Source organism: Schistosoma mansoni (genome assembly GCF_000237925.1).
Source record: "Schistosoma mansoni, WGS project CABG00000000 data, chromosome 4 unplaced supercontig 0032, strain Puerto Rico, whole genome shotgun sequence".
Classification (NCBI taxonomy): domain Eukaryota; kingdom Metazoa; phylum Platyhelminthes; class Trematoda; order Strigeidida; family Schistosomatidae; genus Schistosoma; species Schistosoma mansoni.
This window is the reverse complement of record NW_017386017.1, coordinates 1062293-1080132: the sequence shown is the minus strand read 5'-3', so window position 1 is coordinate 1080132 and position 17840 is coordinate 1062293. Positions and strand designations below refer to the sequence as shown.

Here is a 17840-nt window from a genome sequence, read left to right as displayed (position 1 = left end):
AGATTTGGAAAATATTAGGAAATGATTGTATCCTTCCAAACTATTTCTTTCGCACACTCTTTACTATTATGGATTAATATCAAGTGAGAAACTGATAAACACCAAAGATTATCAAATAGAAAATTTTCTCATAATGGAGCATACTTCTGAGGTGACACTGTACTCCAAAATGTACATAAAATACAAATCTAAAAGTCAACACTGATTGTAATTCTAAAAAAGAACAGTAATCGTTCAGCTAGTATTGATATACCAGTTTATTATTTATTTATTTAAACACATAAATATTGGTACAAGGAAGAACCAGATACATATGCACCACACAAATCTCATTTGATTTGTGTGAGGGCTGTGATACTGCCCAGGTGCCCAAACTGAAACAGGTGGTTTCCTTAGGGGACCACACCTGGAGCCTTTGACCTGAAAGGCTAATCCACATGGCAGTGGAGCATCGTAAGGAGATGTAGTCCCATGGTAGCCGGTGACCAACGATTGGTTTTTTGTCCTCTCAATTTCGTAAACAACAGTAATGTCGCGAGAAGGCAGTGAGTAGGACTTCCCTGGCAGAGGCTATATATTCGCGTGGTCATGTGAGAGCATTTCGAGGGGGGAAGCGGAATCTCCCCACTTTTGGCTGTACCAGGGCATTTAGGGGCTGATATACTAGTTAGTGGATGTCTTATTTCGAAAACTTTATTATTTTTAAAAATAAGTGATAGATTTGGTAGTTAACTGTTTGCAAATAGTTACTTTTTCAAGAGTACAAAATAAACAAGGAATCCAAATAACGTTTAAAAAAATAGCCAATAACTGAAACTAGATATTGAAATAAATGAATTACTACTAACAGTGGAAGTCATAACTCGTCAGCTGAACTTACTTGAATCTCAGTGTTGATGTTCACATTAGAACGAGTACTAGATAGGACTAAACAAGCGCCCTAAATACTACTGACAACCACAAACGAACTATTATGTTAAACATATGACAAATTGGCTGCATCTTAACAATCTACATAGGAAGAAGACAAATCGACAAAGATTAGTCAAAATTTAGTGCTGAATAGTTTAAACCTCTATTAATAATTATATAAAAGTGAATATTAATTTCTGTGCTAATCAATAACCATTTTAAGTTATTTCCAAGGATAGTTATGAGTAACCTATGAAATCAAATCATGTCGGTTAAGAGGATGTGATCAACCGGTGACACCGAAGTTCGCCACTTGAAATATTGGATTCCAATGGTATTGTCCTCGCAATAAGGTCCTATTGTGGTGTGTGCTACTGATGTCCACAGATATAAATGGTGTCGTCAATCGGAAGTGAAATGTCTGACGGCAGAAGGTTAAAAAGACTGAAGGAAATACTACAACAGAAAATGACTGGTGTGGAGACGAAAGAACAATGTAGTCTGAAACGACTAACTGATATTTGCAAAAGGAACAGTCAAGTTTGAGACAAATGATTGATATTTTGCAAATGAATTTTCAACGTATGGTTCTCTTATTTTACTAAGATGTTCTGTAATTTTGTGTTCAAGTACATGTGGTTGTCCCCACTGGTGTTCTCGTTCACTAAACTATAAGTGAAATTGTGAATGTGGTTTTTTGGGAATTCTAAACTAGAACAAAAGAGCTGTTCATGAGTTCCAGAGTTGTAATGATTTTCCAAGGGACACCACCTCTGTGTATATAAGAAAATCACGTTTGCATTATTGGATACGTTAACACAATTCAACGGTAAATAACATAGTCCGACAAAATTAATATAGATAACACAATGTTAAAAGTTATTTCATTCACCAGACCAACACATGTAGGCGACATAGTATTGTCTGACATTTAACTGAAAAACATATTGTTCGCTTATATGCGTTGTCCCAATGTTAACCTCAATTTTCTATAGCATTGGTGCATGAATTCCCTGACTTTCAACTTGAAATGCGAAAATGTACACTCCAGAAACAGTTATGGGATGAAGTGTAGTATATAAAACTAGATGTTTTCTAGGAAATCAAGAAGTTCTTATGCTATATGGACACAGCGTAATCTGAATAAGGATAAAACGAAGAAAGTGCATCATTATGCGGATCACATATTTAATAACCAAAATATGGTGCCATTGAGTTTACTTCTTGTTCACCATACCGCATCTGGACTAGGTGTAACTGTATCAAATGGTATTTATTAGTTTTTTCACACCAAAAGTTGCTTTATTTTGTCATCTAGGACAACTGATTATCGATTAGCTGTTATTTTGATTTTGTGCTGAATAACATCTCCATTGCACAAATACTACATCACACGAAAACCCATGACATAATTAATCAAAGAATACACATTATAAACAGTATGTTAAGTACATATCAGAAGTAAATGAGTCATAAAGTAGAAAAAACAAGTCTACAACAATAACTAACTGATAAACTTTCAGTCATTGTTACAAATAAATCTAAGTTCATATTAACTTTAGGATATACATGTAACATCTACTGTTTGAGATGTCCTATCCAACCCCTATGAATGTATTGTACCATATAAACTATATTAGATTTTCACTAAGACTGTATAATTTGCTAGCACTCTAGTGTATACTACTTATATTGACAGATGTAAGCAATATGTAATACCAATCAGAAAAAGGAATGCTTGTCAAAAGGAAATTGAGTAGAGTGAACTGAAGAGAACATAAATGAATGATAGTAAAAAAAAAACAGAATTAGAGGAATTGTGAAGGATGTAAATGACAAGTGAAAGTTGTGCAAATGATGTATTTGACATATGATGTTAATAATTTACTAAACTACTGCATAATTGTGCATGAAAAAATAAATTCATCTTTACGACCTGAATGTCCGTTCACTACATTACGTTTTTTTTCCAGACAGATATTTCCAACAGCTTAAATGCTTTTCACAAAATACAATCGCCTTAAGCTCTGTATATATATTACAAATTGATGCCAAGTTACTACAGACTTTAAAAGTTACATTTGGCACTAGCCTATCGGATACATAGAGAACGAAAAATAAGATTAACAGAAACAATACTTGAAAGGAATTACAAATAACAATGCAAAAGTCGAAAGTATATTTCATTAGAAAACATCAAAGGAGGAGAGATGTCAATGATTTGAATAACTGAAAAACCCATTACAATAAATGTAAAGATAGTACTAGACGTATACCAATGTACTTGAATTTTCAAATTTAGTTTGATGAAGTACTATAAAGCATGGGGTGTTGCATTACTGGTTAATGCAATTTTTCTGTTATTCTCCGACAAGGATTATGAATGGTAACTTTGGGTTCTATGTATGAACCAATACTATGCATATATTTATCGTATAATTGCCAAATAACTAAACTAGTCATGGTGCTTATGGGCGTATATAGCCTCTGCCATGGGAGTCCTACTAATTGCCTTCTCGTGACATTACTGTTGTTTACGAAATTGAGAGGACGAAAAGCGAATGTCCGGCGCTTTAAACGGGTTGGTGGACACGAAAAGTCCATCTAGGGGAGTTGGGACACCCTCACTCCAAACCAATGGTGCACATGGGCTGCCTCCAGTATCCTGAGGGAAAAAATGGCGTATGAATCAATCGTTGGTCACCGGCTACCATGGGACTACATCTCCTCATGATGCTCCACTGCCTTGTGGATCAGACCTTTAGGTCAAAGGCTCCAGGTGTGGTCCCCTAAGAAAGTCACCTGCTTCGGTCTGGACAGCCGGACAGTATCTCCGCCCTCACACAAATTAAATGAGATTTGTGCGGCGCATATGTATCTGGTGCCCTTTTGCGCCAATATTTATGTGGTTAAATAAATAAACTATTCATATTCATGTCTCCCTTATTATGAGCTTTATTTTGACTTATGAACTATTGTCATCGAATTCGCCGTTCTTGAATTATGCCCTGTCTACCACCTACTATCTCCCCTATTCACAGCCACATTCAGCCGAATCTTGTACAAATGTTATTTTCTATTTTATGGTACGATTTGGTCTGTCTGTTTGGTATATAAACCCAGTATGTTCGAAATAAACAATTTATACCGCGGAGGCTGAGATTGGTGTTCTGGACTTAATTGGATGGGTTAGGCAGAAAACAGGACCGACAAGTACTTTAGACTGTTTGTACGGGTTTCTTGTGTCATTGGTCCGATCGATAATTCGCTGCTCTCTAATTGGCGGTATTATCACGTTATAGATTAACAGGGAATCCACTCGGTTACGAGTTATAACATTTTCCCAAGCAGAAATTTAGTTCGGTTCATTATTTATGCCTAAAAAGATATGTTAACTGATTATGTATTTCTTTTCGATGAAATGTGGTGGTCTTTGTTTCATATTCATCGTATGAGTTTATCTCCTGAAATTTATCCGATCCCGATATAAATAACTGACAAAGAAATGTCTCATTTTCTAAAGTGGCCTGTTCGTAGTGGTCCACTTCTCTCCATATCACAGGTGTGTGATACAAGAAGCCAAACAAACAATGAGGAGATTGCTTCTCATGACGACAAGAGAAAAGTGTTTACAAATTTTTATCGATATAGCCTTTTACCTTTTCAAAGTGTAATTCATCTACACCTAAGTGATCGGGGTGTCTAACAGATTCTAGTTCGAATTATTGTTTCTGTTTTCAACGTACTTCTATTTCTACATTGTTATTAGAGTTAGACCGTTTGGAAAGTACTACTTTTATAGGGCTGGCTTCTGGAATCAGAACATTGAGAGTAATGAAAAACTAACAAATCTAGTCCACCTTTTTATTTATTAGCCGAACAACTTTTTGTAGTGCATCTGAATAAAAAGAACGGCAAATATTAGGTCCATAGCGGGGCTTGGATAATATGGAAATCTGAGTTACATCTCATGAGTTTTGTTTCATTATTGAAACAAATTAACTGAAGTGTATGGAAAGGTAAACATTGACTAACATGAAACACGATACAACAAGGGTACGACGGAACTATGGCTCAGAAAACAACAAAGAATATGTGTGCTTTGATCATATTGTTTTATTGTTGACTCAAAACGTCAGCTTGTTATAGATGGACTTTTAATAAACTCTATGCTAACGTGTACGTGACAAGTTATGCTACTGATCATACCAACTTTACAAATCTAGAAACTGTCTTTTACATTGCGAAAAGCTAAATATTACTAACTCACTATGTAGTGACTTACGTCATTTCTGTCTGGCTTTGATTGCTGACTGAATTTTTTTCGATCAACTTGCAGTATGACCAGTAGACTAAATGGGTTAGTGATGTTATTAATATAGTAGATTGAGAGAGAAAACCAATAGCTATGCTTCTTACTGGTTGGTATTATTCAGTACGGTATATCTGCAAACTTAATATGTGAATTACGATTCTAATGGGATTTAAATCTAAAATATGGAGTAGCGGTACTGAATCTTGATAGATAGAAATTTAACAGTACTAAATTATGTTGGTTACTACCTAGTAACCAGTGTGTGTAGTTATTTTGGATTCATTTCTTCTGTTTTAAAAATACAGTAGCCAAAATTAGATTGGGAAGGTTATAAACTGCTATCTGCATAAACAAGTACAATTCTTCATATCATTATTTGGTTGAAATACCATACGAATACTTCGGAATTATCACAAGAAAGGCGTAAAACCACACTATGTAGCTAATATTCAATACATAAGTGATTGTAAATATGCATACTTTTCATCATAACACTCAGTTTGTAAACGAGTGTGATATGTTGGGTTGATCGGTTACATTCTACGTATAAAAAAATAGAGTCGCAAACAAACTGTTGATTCATAGAAATAGTTCTATATTATAATTAGTTAACGACTACAAGAGTACCTATAATCGTTTACGATACAGTATCATATGTTTAGTATTTACAAGAAAATAACACAGTTCGATACAACTTCGAACCATCAGATCGATTGAGCGATAGCTAATCAGGCAAATGAAAATTATTACTTCGGAATGTGAATTATCGTAATTTTTGGTCATTTGCAATAATACAAACCAGATACTTTAAGGGAGTGAGAATTATTATTACAGTAACCACGAACAACTCAGTAATGTTCAATTTCCCTGAGATGATAGACGCAAAATCAAAGTGAATGAACAAGAAACAAGAGGTCGTGTCTTTTTAGGTGAAAGAATTTAAAACAGAAGAGGTAAAAGTTGCATCAAGGAACGTGCAAAGAGTACTAAACAAAACTTCTTGATTCACCAAGAGATAAATCAAAGTACTCTTGTGCTTTATCGGCCAGAACACAACCAATAGCCAGAGAAGCTGTCGCGGCTGGTGATGGTGCATTACGTACATGCATGATTCTTTTACCAATCTCACCATCACCAAAATGAATTACAAAATCATCCACTAACGTACCATCTGAATCAATTGCTTGGGCTCTTATTCCAGATGGGCCCCTGACGACATCTTTAACATTTAAGCTAGGTACATATTTTTTAAGCCGTTTGACCTGGCGATGAATAAATAAACCATCAATTATTTCATTTATACCAAAACGTAAATAACGGAAAATGAGTTTCCGAAGTCCAGGGCTAGATGCGAGATCAAAGTAGTCTTTGAAGTTAAAGTCGAAACGTCCATAACCTTCCCGATCTAATGAAAGGATAGCATTCGGTCCCAGCAAAACGGATCCATCTAAACGTGGAGTGAAGTGGACACCCAAGAACGGGAAACGAGAATCAGGAACAGGATATATATTTCCATTTATTAAAGAAGAATTTTCAGGTTTCAAAACTAGATAATCACCTCGAAATGGTACTATGACAGGATTTGGAGAACAGCCAGACATCTTAGCAACACGATCAGACTGCAAACCTGTACAAGTAATCACATACTTACATGTGACCTGTGAAATATGAGTTGAATTGTTTGATCCACTATTAACGTTCTTGATCAAAATAGGGTAATCCACATTTTCACTCGTTTCTGATATTTCGCCCACCTTAAAGGACTTATAAATAATCCCACCAGACGCAACGAAATTTTTGGCATATGATAAAGTTACTGTTCTCCAATCAACTATACCTGTTTCAGGAGAATGAATTGCTTTCAAGCCAACACAGTTAGGCTCGATTTCTCTTATCTTGTCACCTGAAATGTAAGATACATTGGGTACACCGTTTTGCTGGGCAAAACTGTACAGCTTTTCTAGTTGAGGAAGCTCTAGTTCATCAACTGCAACGATTAATTTTCCACATTTCTTGTAAGGTACATTGTTTGCTTCAAAGTATTCATATGACTTCTTCAAACCTTCAACGCATAGCTTAGCTTTTAGAGAGCCAGGAGTGTAGTAAACACCTGCATGAATAACACCACTGTTATGACCAGATTGATGCATCCCTAATTCTTCTTCTTTTTCCAGAAGTGCAAACTGAAATTTCGGAAACCGAAGTGCTAGTTCACGAGCCGTTGCTAAACCCACAATTCCACCTCCAACAATCGCTATGTCGAAAGTATGTGCTTTGGTAGAGCTTCTCCGAAACGCTTGGGATATCAAAACATGGTTTAAACTTTTAAGTTTGGTGAACATGTTGACTTGGTATTAAGTGAAGTTGTAACGCTCAGTCTTTGATAGATTTGCGTCTAACCAGAAAGTACGTCGTATGCTGAGGAATTATGAAGAGCAATATGTCCAAGAGAATCTGGAATAGAAAAGAATAATGGAAAAAGTCACCCGACAGTTCAGTAAAAACGTAGAATACAACTGCGTTTAATGATAACTGTCAACGATTACTGATAACAAAACATATGATTAAGACATCCTGACTATCGAAACTAGGATTTGGCTGAATAAGGTTTATAGTAGAAACTTAATTTACGGACGAGCTTAAGATAACAGCAGTGAGTTTCCAAACACTTTTTATTCGCTTAGAAAATAGCTTTTGTATATGGATAGCATACGGGAAAGTAAGTAACAATATTTCAAACTGTGAGCCGAAGTCATGTAATTAGTAAATCTATTGATGCCTTCTTCATGTTACTCGTTGAAAATCAGGAAAACGACATACCCGTCTTAATGGATAAAGATTGTCCATCTCGAACTCGTATACTGACCCAAACAGATTTATAAGAGTTCCTATACTATTCCTAGGGTTAGGCATACAGAGTTGGGACTTTGATCCATGGATCGACGCCAACTACAATATAAGTACTGTCTAGACATATGGGTGAATGAATTTCACACAAAAGAAAATAAGGAGGGCGCCAGAAGTAAAGTAAATGAACTAACCAGATTCCTATGTAAAATTTGTCCTTGAATTATAGTTGATGTAATTTCGTGATGAAAACCCTAAAGTTCATAAATAGATTTTCACTATGTTAAATTTGTGTCAGTTACGAAAGCATTATATTTTTATCGTGAAATATTGGCCATCCAGTAGTAAACTGCAACAACTGACTAGTCAGTAAGTACTAGCTCATTAATTGAGGCATGGACATATTTAAATATACCCTTAGCTTAGTAATGCCCCTTTTATTATTTATTTATTTATTTGAATATATATATATATATTGGTACAGGGGGGCACCAGATATATATGTACCACACAAAACAATGAGAATGGAAAGAGGAAAGGGAGGTAATGTTAGTATAAGGAACAAAAACAATAACAACCACAGATTAGTGTATGTTAGTGTAATAATAAAGGGGTAAACAGAAAGGTACAACTAGAAGAATTCTTTCAGTCAAGAAAGCTACAACCACTTTCTATCAAGAAAGTAAAAGAAGATTACAGCAGGATCGCCACTAGCATCTGTTCTGAGACATATCTGATTACGTCTCTAACCACTGTATTGCACCATCTCTCGGATACCAGTCAGGGAGTCGGGGAGGACCGACAGAAGTCAGCACTTTGCAGCTTTCTTTCATACCATGAAGCCATGTCATACACTGACCACCTTTTCGCTTTTTCCAAACAGTCTCAGAGTCGGCAAATAATGCACGACGTGAAATTCTCTGGGACGACATTCGTAGAACATTTCCAAGCCACCGAAGTCGATGTTTCATGACAGTGACACCAATTGGATTATCGTCTCTGCGCCCGAACACACGATACCGAACCTCTGCATTACTAACATGTTGTTGCCACTGGATGACAGCAGTCCTTCGGAGACAACGATGATAGAACACAGAGAGTCGTCTAACATCCTCAACTCTAAGAGGCTAGGTTTCACAAGCATAGAGCAAAACTGCTCTCACCGACGCGTTGTAGATCCGACCTTTTACAGCCTGACTAACATCACGAAGGCGCCAAAGATGGCTCAGATTGTCATAGGCCGCTCTGGCTTTCATTATACGTGCATCAATCTCATCACTTACACCACCACCAGCACTTATGCAGCTACCTAGATACACGAACTTCTCAACTACTTCAATCTGCTCACTACCCACGTTGAGCACACGATCAGGGTCCTGCTAGTCTTGTATGAGTACTTTGCATTTCGAATGTGCAAAGCACATGCCGTACCTGTGGACACTGATTGCGAACTGATTAAGTGCCGATAGCATGGCTTGGGCATTATCTTACAGAAAGACGATATATTCCTTATACTCAAGGTCGAGAAGTCTTTCATTAGGCAGCAGATTTACACTGCCATTACTTACATCCATCAGAATTGTTTTCAGAAGGTATCGATGGCAAAGTTAAAGAGGAATGGTGAGATTGGGCAACCCTGTCTAACCTCACTTCATGAATGGAACAATAGAGAGAGGTGGTTGTATGCCCTCACTCTACCAGAGATATCAGCAAATAGGGGCTTCAAGGCGTTAATAAACTTCTCAGGCACACTCCTCTTCAAAAGACAATCCCAGAGAACAGTCCTGTCCAACGAATCGAAGGCAGCCCTGATATCAAGAAACACTACGATTGTTGACCTGTGATAAGTATGACGGTGTTGTTACAGGAACGACGTGAACCCTTTTTAAAGATACGGACAGTTATCGACTCATTCTACGATGTCGGAGCACTCTCTAAATCCCAAACCATTGTAAACAACGCAGTCAGTTCCTTAAGACCACCATCTTTAAAAATGGACCAAAGGTAAGTCATCTGGGCCCGGTAATAGTAGCGCCTTAACAGCCGGAGTTCCTTGCGGACTTCCGCCTCGTTTGATGGAGCAATCGTCACTGGCCATGGAGGACAGGGCAATCTGATCGACGTTGCCGGAGCAACAGGCCAGTTAACTGCTCTTCGAAGAATTCCGCCCATCGCCCAAGTCGTCGATAGATGTTAGTGATTGGCATCTCGTTATCCTCACATATTGTTTCGCTCACACCAGACTTCTAGCTGCCAGAGGCTCGGATGAGTTGGAAGAGCTTCGGGTAGTTAGCAGATGCAGCTGCTGCTTCCACCTCATTAGCACGCTCCGACCACCAGGCTTCTCGGTTCATACGCAAGCTTTGCCCAATTTCATTACGTAACAGCCTTCGTTTGTGATCAAACTCACGGTTGCCCGCGGTAGACCGACGAGTTTCTATGAGTCGTAAGGAGCCAGAAGAAACCCAGTGCTAATAAACGGGACGTTTCTTGATGCCGCAAGTGAATTTAATCGCCATTTTCATGGCGTCATGCAGTTGCAACCAATGCCCATCTATACTTTTCGGTGGGATGGTAGCTAGTCTAGAAGCTTGCTCGGTTCGATACTTACTTACAACAGAAGTAACAACCATTTAGCTAACATCGATCCGCTGATGACGGTCAATTCGTCGGCCACTGAATAATAATAATAATAATAATAATATATATCTGCAATAGCAGGTACACGCCATTTTTACAGGCATGATCTACAATTTACAACATATACTGGTTCACAGTATGCATCCCAAGCAAGGTTGTTTAGTAATTATAATCTATAAAAGTTGATAGCAGTTCATTCGTTCAGATATAATGTGTTTTCACAAGAATAGTTTCCAAAGGGGCATGGCGTCCACGTTACATACCAGATCCAATCTCGACAAAAAGTGTATTAGGGTTTCGGTCGTGCTAAGTATTTATGTAATGCAGCTTTTTAAGTTTATAGTTGTTATAAAGTAGGCTTGTGGAGCGCCTGGTTCGAGCTATGACCTTGGGAAAGCGCGTTCATCGAGCTTGTTCCAGATGTTAGAAGTTACATAGCCACACCCTCAGAGCAAGATTCTGAAGAGAAAAAAAAGAAAAAGAAACCGAGGAGCAGCAAGGCATTTGGATATGAACGATAACCAATGCTTAACATTTATTAGTGGAACAGATGGAGGTATGATAAATTATTAGATTAAATTGATACTATCTCATGTTGCAAGAGTGAACTGTGATTAGGGGCTCCAGAGGAGAGAATGCAGTAATAACGAACAATGAGTTGTGATATTTATCAAGGTGGAGTAGGTTCCAATGAAGGAGGGAAGTCAAGGTTGGAATGAGGAATAACAGAGAGTGCATATAGAGAGTAGAGTGTTGAGTAAGATAGCAACCATATCCTTTACAGTCAGTTTTTTTTCATCATCCGATGCCTGCCACACAGTTTTCATGTAAAAGTCTGAGTTAGCATGTTATAGGTTGTCTTAGTAGAATAGTTAATCCAGCACAAAAATAGTGAGGTTGGATTGACCAGGGCATGATTAGAGTTCAGATAGGTACTCCAAAAGCAGCGGTAGTCTTGTGCGCAACCACGCCAGCGGTAGTTGATCGCAATGTGATCAATCTGAGTCCAGTCTTGAGATGCAGAGGAAGGACGCCAGGTGGCACATCGGCGATGACTATGCCGGAAGTTATCGCTAGACAGATACATGTTGTAGTATGTGCACAGTTGCAGTGGACGGTCCCATTTTTCTGTCCTGCGAAAAACAAATCCCCATCGGGCAGCTAAACGACTCTCTTCTGTGCCTAATAAAAATGAGTGTTATCAAGTGAATGTGAATTGCCTGAATTCTAACTGAGGCAAGAATAGCATTTCGTGAAGTAATTGTCACCTCATTAGATTTGCGTGAGGGCCGTGATACTGCCGAGGTGCCCAGACTGAACCAAATGGTTATCCTAGAGAGCCCCTTCCCCAGCCTTTAACCTAAAGGTCTGACCTACAAGGCAGTAGAGATATAGTCCCAAAGTAGCTGGTGACCAATATTAGGTTCATATGGCATTTGTCCCCCCGGGATACTGAAGACCATGTGCACCATTGGTTAGGAATCACGGTTTTCCATTTCCCCTAGGTGTACCTTCCTCGTATACCGACCTGTTCAAAGCACCAGGCATTCACCTTTCGTCCTCTAAATTTCGTAAACAACACCCCCACTACGAGAATGCAGTGAGCAGGACTTCCCTGTTTGTGGCGATATACGCGAGGTAGTGTGAGAGCATTTCAAGAGAGAGGGCGGCCCTCCCCCACTCTCGTCCTCATCAGGGCATTTGGGGGCATAAGAACAATAACGGGGCGAATTTGCATGCACGTAGCAAACAATTATCTTTGAACCTATCACACAACAATAACGTCATGCACTGTCTTATCGCCCTTAGAAGATTAGGCAGCTTGAGATTCACGAGAACACTGTCGGGGCGTAGGACAAGCAAGGTACCCCGGCCTCTTATACCATGCTTAGTACCATGGAGACTAAGTAGCTATTCACTATAGATAACCAAAAAGGTCAAGAAAATCCGTAGACGTAGGAAAAGACATAGAAGTATGTTTATTTTCGCAGGATCTGAACAGTACAGATTCACTTACTGTGAGACTACGAACCCCTGCAAAGTGTCGATAAAGCTAGACATCTATATGAGAAACAACTGGTTAGGGTTCGTGAAAATAGTCCGGGAAGGTTGTTTTTGTACATAAACAAGCGAGATCACAGAAGTGCTGGGATTCTAATGCTTTAAGTTTAAAAAAATCCGTTGAAATCGGCAGAAAATGATACTGCAAAAGCTGAAGCTTCATCAAAATATTTTAGTATTTTTTCCTGATGAAAATGGTAGGAGAGGAATAATCATTTATGATGGCAGCCTGACGGTGGAGACTGAGGTTATTGTGGAAGAAACTATCTTGTGATTACTTTAACATCTCAAACCAGATAACTCCAGTGGCTCTGACGACATTCGTTCTACGATTATGAGAACCCTGTTGAATTTATTTGATAAACTTCTGGCGATCCTGTTTAATATTTCATTATGGCAGCCCAAACTTCCAGGAGACCGAAAGAACGTAATAATCAGTCCGGTTCATAAAGCGTGAAGAAGGTAACTATCGATCCGTCAGTTTATCCAGTGTAGTTGTCAAGCTAGTAAGGGACTTTTCGGATGACTATTTTAGAATTATGTGGGAGGGAACAATCTTTTATCTAGAGAATAACATGATTTTAGGAATGGCCTATCTTGTTTGACAAACCCGCTCATTACAAAAAGGAATATTCCACTAGATGTAATTTTCATTGATTTAAGTAAGGCATTTGACAAGGTCTCTCACGTGGGTGTAAAGTTATAATTAAGAAGTTTTGATATCCCTTATGAAGTCATAAACAGGATAAGTGACTGACATGGGTCTGCTTAGTGTTAAGTTCAACAAATACCTAGCTATTAAGTTAACCGCTGCAATATGTGATGCACCTGCTCGTTCGGATGTTAAATACACGGTTAATCACAACGGAAAGGGAGGTTGCGACAGATGTGTTGTAGTTGGTAGACGGCTTGATGGTAAGATGAATTTCTTAGCTAGTGAATATACGTCAAGAACAGACGACAGCTTCCTACATCAGACACAATCTGTTCACCATCAAGAACATTCCATTTTCGAAAGCCTTTCAATTAACATGATCTCAAATTTCCCACTAGATCCAATGCACATGGCGTACTTAGGTGCCACCGAAAAACTTGTGACTCTCTGGACAAAATGAGCACATAAAAGACTGATGAACGTAGAATCATGTGTAATTAGGAGTATAAATCAGTAAAGACCTTGTTGCGTGGAAAGTACTCCGTCCGACTTTCAGCGTTAATGCCGTACACTAGACTCCGTATCGGTATGGAAAGCGTCGGAGTGTAGGTTGCTTCTTATATATTTGGGCCCAGTAATACTGCAAACTACTCTGCCCAAACCTTTGTATCTAAATTCCAAACGTCTAGCTCTATCACTTCATTTGCTTGCGCATCTTAAATTACACAATGGGGTTATAGAATCTTCCAGGATGGATTTAAGGAATTTCCTGAGAGAATATGAATGGTATTATGGGTGTGAAAACTTAGTTTATAATGTGCATTTGTTAAAACATCCTCCTGACGATGTTCTTGCACATGGACCTTTAGGCACTTATTCAGCATTCCCATTCGAGTCTTATATCAGACAAATTGAGAAATCCATACATAGTGGGTATTCAATTGATAAGCAAGCACCTCAGCGTGACGCGGAAAGAATGTCATTCCGCGATAGGCTTCAAGTTGCATATCGACTAACAGTACACAGGTAGCCAGTGAAGCTCAGTTCAATAATATTACTAAAGTTTCGTAGAGGTACGTTGAAGCTTAGAGAAGGGTTTCTTTATAATTCGGTTGACATGGATGTCACAGAGATGCAGGCAGGAAATAGCCGCGTCCGATATCCCAAGTTTCGGTTGTTTGACAGTGTTGTCTCTCCGATTGCCAAGTGCGTTTTTTTGCCTTGTAGATGTACATTAGTGGTTCGACTCAATTAAACATCTGGCCCTCAACGTCCGATTATAGCCGTGTAGACAGTACGTTAGCGGCTGAGTAAGTCGCCCGCACGATGAAGTTCAATTTTTCAGATTTGATAGACTGCATACGGTGCTGCTGAATATATCGTCAAGTATTAGTGAGTTGAGTACAAAAATAAAACAGCTGCTTTCGAAGTTCGCTGAGCGCGAACATCCTCGTCAATTTGACTGTGGACTATCAAGTCAACAGTTCCCTAAGTCATCTGAAGAGGAACTGGGAACATTGGACGCTTGTCTAGAGCAGAAAATGTAAGGGACAGATTTGTAAACACACAACAATAATTTGATCATTTGTTCGTATTATAGATGACCATGTTGACGCGTTTAATGGGTGATGATCCTAAAACGTCAATGCGGCACTTCTGAAGTGCCGGTTTTATGGCTACGTACGAAGTAAGATACATAAAGTTTTCAAACATCAGATGCATTACCTATTGATTCCTTTCATCATCTGTCAACGAAAAAGACCTTTCAAAACTGTATGACATCGCTACTCAAGGTTATACTCACGACATGAGAGACAAGGTACAAAAGCGTTATCGAAGGAAGAAAGAACACGTACATGCGACCTTAAGGTGACTGCCGTTTTTGACTTATTTACAGGTAAAGTTTTCGGTGTTAAAGAATACGACTGTAAATTCAGCTTGAAGTAGCTAGTTGTGTAAAAACAAGTTTTTCAGATATAGTAACGTATTTTTCCTTTACATTTTAGAACTCACAAGAATTTTTTGATTCTCAATAGTCCAACAAGCGTTATGAAAAGAAATAACATATGGAATGCTATTCCTGTTAAACTCTGTTTTCAATATATATATTTGTAATGTGCATACTTTGTTATTTGAAGAAGCCTGTTTGATTTCAAATGCATTTGCAATTAGGCACATGTACCTTATAATTAAAATATCACCTATCGTTCTTTTGTAGCTCTTTTCAGACGACACATTCACATTACAATTGCAATTAAATTATGACGATTGATGCTGTAGCATCTGTAGACTACTCATAACGTTATACAACAATACGCCTTTGTTTTCAATAAAAATGTTTGAACATATACCATATTTTACTTACATTACACTTTTCGTGTGCTGTGTTGTGGAAATGAAGGCGGACACAGGAGATATTTGGGGTATTGACGAAAGCGTTTTAAAAGTGGGTGCGAAATTACATCGGTGTGTATATAGTCGAAAAGTAAACAATTTGGCGTATATTTAGGCGAAAAGTGGATAATTCAGTGGATATTTAGGCGAAAAGTAGACAATTTAGCGACAGTTGAAACAGAGCGATATGAGGGAGAAATTCCGCTGTATTTCCCCAAGACAGGCGAAAAAGTGGACATTTCCGCTTTATTTACTCCTTATTTTCCAATGCATTTTCCCTTTTGTTCGCCTTTATTTCCCCTTTATTGGTTGTTTGGGTTGGTGATCTACCTATGATCAACTCACAAAATCAACTGTTAAAATAATTTCCAATTTTTTTTTATCGCTTTTGGAGATCATTAAAATAGCTGATCTCTGTGGAATATTGGTGTCCATTCGAGTTGAATGAGGATGGTCTGACCTTCAAACTTACGACGAAGTCACGCCTAACTGTTAGCAATTAACCTATTTATGGCTGTTATAACAACCGGGCGATTCAATTTCTCAATTAACTGGCTAGACTAAATATTGTCAGATGGCAAGTGCACGTACTGATACCACATTTTACGGCAGTATGAAGCCGAAACTTCGTCATGTGCCTTTGTTCATGGTATTAAGTTTATTGATGGCGTGGAATCTTAGACAAGGATGATTATATCCTCGACGACTGTATCCACAGTAAACCTTTAAGACCGCAAGTATTTCGTGTTCCGTGAAGCGACTGCATGTCACGTGATACGAACTAGTATATGACTGATTCCCGATGTCAGCCAGAAGCACGGAGCACATTGGAACGAGTTTCGGATTGAATGAGACTCGGAGGTGTATAATTTACACAAAACTACGGCCCTCAGTAGGCAAACTGTTGATTATGGCATATCGTCAAGTTAACGATTGGAAAACTATGATATCCATCACTGTCAATGCATGCAACTCATTGTACTTTAAGTTTAGTATTTATGTACATGACTGTACAGAGTGAACTAAATCTAAGGAACTGCCATACTTTTTTTACAATGGATCGTTTCCGGATCCAACGTCAGTTTGCAAATTCTTGTCATTTTAAATTTATACATATTCGATGACAAAATTGACGTCAATAAAGATTCAACTATAAAATCAATCGTTTCGCTTCTTGTTCGAAAAGGGAAAAAAATAATTTGAAAAACCAAAGTCTGGTTTGTTAAATTTTCCACATAGTACAAGACTATCGTAATGCTTATAATAAGAGCGGGCCACTTTCAACTCAACATTGTCTAGTTTTAGCTTCGTAAGTGGGGATTGTCCCATATTACATCAATAAAAGGTATCCAATGTCTGTTTCACACCGTCGATTGACTATTTCTTTGTCCACACAGACAGTAACGGACGACAACGATCGCAATTACCGATAATAACTAATCGGAACAATCAATATCTACGAGTAATATTAATGAAATAACTTTCTAAGCTGTCCATATTTATATTATATAATATATATAGTATTATATATCGTATTTCAAGTCATTACATACCACTTCAAGACACTTGACACACAGGTCAGTCTGACAATGAGTCGCGAAACAAAACCGCGTCATGAAACCGTCCTGTGAACAGAAATGTCTAAATCATTAATTCGGATGCAATAAGGTGAGCACATCACATTGAGAATAGCTAGGTGACTAAAATTTAATTAGGAACTTATCGTTAGTGATTTTGGACTTCGTATTGAGAACATCACTGATGGTGATTTCTCTTCGAAAACTATTCTTCACACATTTGAGTACATAATTGAATGTCGACTTTAGTCGTACTGAGAGAACTATGTTTCTCTTATCATCATCTGAAAATTTTATGATCAACAGATCACATACCACAAATTTTGCTGAACATATATGGTTTTGCACCATCTCGAAAGCCTTTCGTAAACTCGCCGCCACGTAAAGAAACTAGGGGCATGGATTCATGGTCAAAGTAACTTGATTTACATGTTTACAC

The 17840-nt window shown here is 38.1% G+C and overlaps 1 protein-coding gene across 1 annotated transcript; it reads right to left on the bottom strand.

The window, feature by feature from the left end:
* Positions 1-5979: 5979 nt before the first annotated feature.
* Smp_050080 (NAD dehydrogenase, putative) lies at positions 5980-7569 on the bottom strand (the record flags this gene model as incomplete). The annotated part of the gene is made up of 1 exon (XM_018791139.1): positions 5980-7569. One exon carries the CDS (start codon positions 7567-7569, stop codon positions 6214-6216), a length of 1356 nt encoding a protein of 451 aa, XP_018645656.1. The 3' UTR covers positions 5980-6213.
* Positions 7570-17840: the final 10271 nt, after the last annotated feature.